This window comes from Numida meleagris, unplaced genomic scaffold, assembly GCF_002078875.1.
Source record: "Numida meleagris isolate 19003 breed g44 Domestic line unplaced genomic scaffold, NumMel1.0 unplaced_Scaffold706, whole genome shotgun sequence".
NCBI lineage: Eukaryota > Metazoa > Chordata > Aves > Galliformes > Numididae > Numida > Numida meleagris.
This window is the reverse complement of record NW_018364921.1, coordinates 4,732-6,548: the sequence shown is the minus strand read 5'-3', so window position 1 is coordinate 6,548 and position 1,817 is coordinate 4,732. Positions and strand designations below refer to the sequence as shown.

The 1,817-nt window shown below is 71.1% G+C and overlaps 1 protein-coding gene across 1 annotated transcript; it reads right to left on the bottom strand.

Moving 5' to 3' along the window:
* Positions 1–6: 6 nt before the first annotated feature.
* On the bottom strand, positions 7–1,815 carry LOC110391987 (inhibin beta E chain-like; the record flags this gene model as incomplete). The annotated part of the gene is made up of 2 exons (XM_021383932.1): positions 7–803; positions 1,647–1,815. Coding segments are annotated over 2 exons (939 nt in total), but the record flags the coding sequence as incomplete, so codon positions are not given.
* Positions 1,816–1,817: the final 2 nt, after the last annotated feature.

The window sequence follows — 1,817 nt, the reverse complement described above, 5'->3', positions numbered from 1 at the left end:
GAAGGGGTGGGGGGTTCCCCGGAACCTCCTGGGTCAGCTGCAGCCGCAGGCGTCCACGATCATGTCGGGGATGTCGGTTTTGACGATGTTGCTGTTGCGGTCGAAGTAGAGGAGCGAGAGCGGGCGGCGGCGCGTGGGGACGCAGCAGGAGTGGGCGGCCGTGCGCACGTTGTTGGCCTTCACCAGGCTGAGCACGGCGCTGTGGAAGGACGAGGCCATGCCGGGGCTGCCCGCCACGTGCAGGGGGCACTGCCCCACGCAGTAGTTGAGCTGGTAGCCCTCGGGGCTGATGATCCAATCGTTCCAACCGATGGCGCGGAAATCCACGTAGTGATCCCGGCGGCAGCACAGAGCCGAGTCGCGGTTGCAGCGGAGGCTGCGTTTGGCCACGCGGTGCTCCGGGTCCCGCAGCGACGCGGAGGCCACCAGGAAGGGCCGACGGGGCCGGGTGGCGTTGGTGGCCGCGACGACGCCGCCTCCGTCCCCGTAGCCCCGCAGGTGCAGCCGGAGCGTTCTGCGCTCCGCCCCGAAGGAGCCGCGCAAGGCGGGGAGGAGGGAGAAGCTCCTCCAGCCGCTGCCCCGCGCGTTCACCCGCCGTGCGCTCAGCAGAGCGCGGTGCCCCCCCCCGACGGCACCGGCGTCGCCGCTCCCCTCCACGAGGGAGACGCTGAGGGTGAGGTTGGTCACCGCGCCGCGAGGAACCCGGACGTAGAGCCACAGCTGCACCTGCACCACGCGCACCTCCTGGTCCGGGGGGGGGGAGAGGTGGAAGCGCAGCACCGTGCCCGGGGAGGACGTGGGCTCTGCGGGGAGAGAGGGGAGGGGGTGAGGGCTGCGCCCACGGCGCCCTTAGGGCTGAGCTCCCACCCGCAAAGCCCCGCTCCGTCCTTCAGTCCGTCCCTCCCCTCCCCGAGGATGCTGCGCTCTGCGCGTGTGGCCACGTGCTGCTCCGTAGGGGAACTGTCCCGCTCTGCCCGGTGGAACGGGCACAGAAGGGGACAGCGGGGAGCGGGGGACAGCCTAACCCTGACCCTAACGCTGTCCCTCCCTCTGGGCAGCCCTGAAGCCCTGGTTTGGGGCACCATTTCCATCCCTGCAGCCCTCCATCCCCTTACACCCTCCATCCCCTTACACCCCCCAGCCCCTTACACCCCGCAGCCCCTTACACCCCCCATCTTCTTACAGCCCCCAGCCCCTTACAGCCCCCAGCCCCACATCCCTCCAGCTCCAATCCCTCTGGCCCTCAACCATCTCTGCCTCTCCCCCCCCCGCCCCGGCACCATAAATCCAAGCTGAGCATTTTGTGCACGCAAGAGCGTCCCTTCAGCCCCCCTCCCCACGGCCGTGCTGCCCCCATCCATCGTGGGGTGTGGGGGGGACACAGACATCGCAGTGCTACACGACAGAGACCCCCGACCCGCAGGGGCAGCGGCACAGAGCGGGGGGGGGGGGAGGATCCGTCTGTGTCACCTGAGACCCTCCCCAGCAGCTCCAAGGGTCACGGACCGACGGTTCCATTCCACTCCGGGCTGAGCCCTCCCGGACACCCCCACCCCACCGCGAGGACCCCGGGGGGAGCAGCGCTGCGGGGCTCGGGGCCGCACATCCCGAGCGCTCCCGCACCCGCAGGGGGGTCCCGCACCCACCTTCCTCCGCGAAGCTGATGATCTCAAAGCGCCTCTCGTCCTCGGGGGGGTCACCCCGTCGGGGCCCGTCCGCCTGCAACCGCCGCAGCGCCCGAGCCACGGCCACGCGCGGCACCGGGTGGGCGATCCGGGGCCTCTCGCGGAGCCGCAACCCGTCCAGCAGCTGCCGCT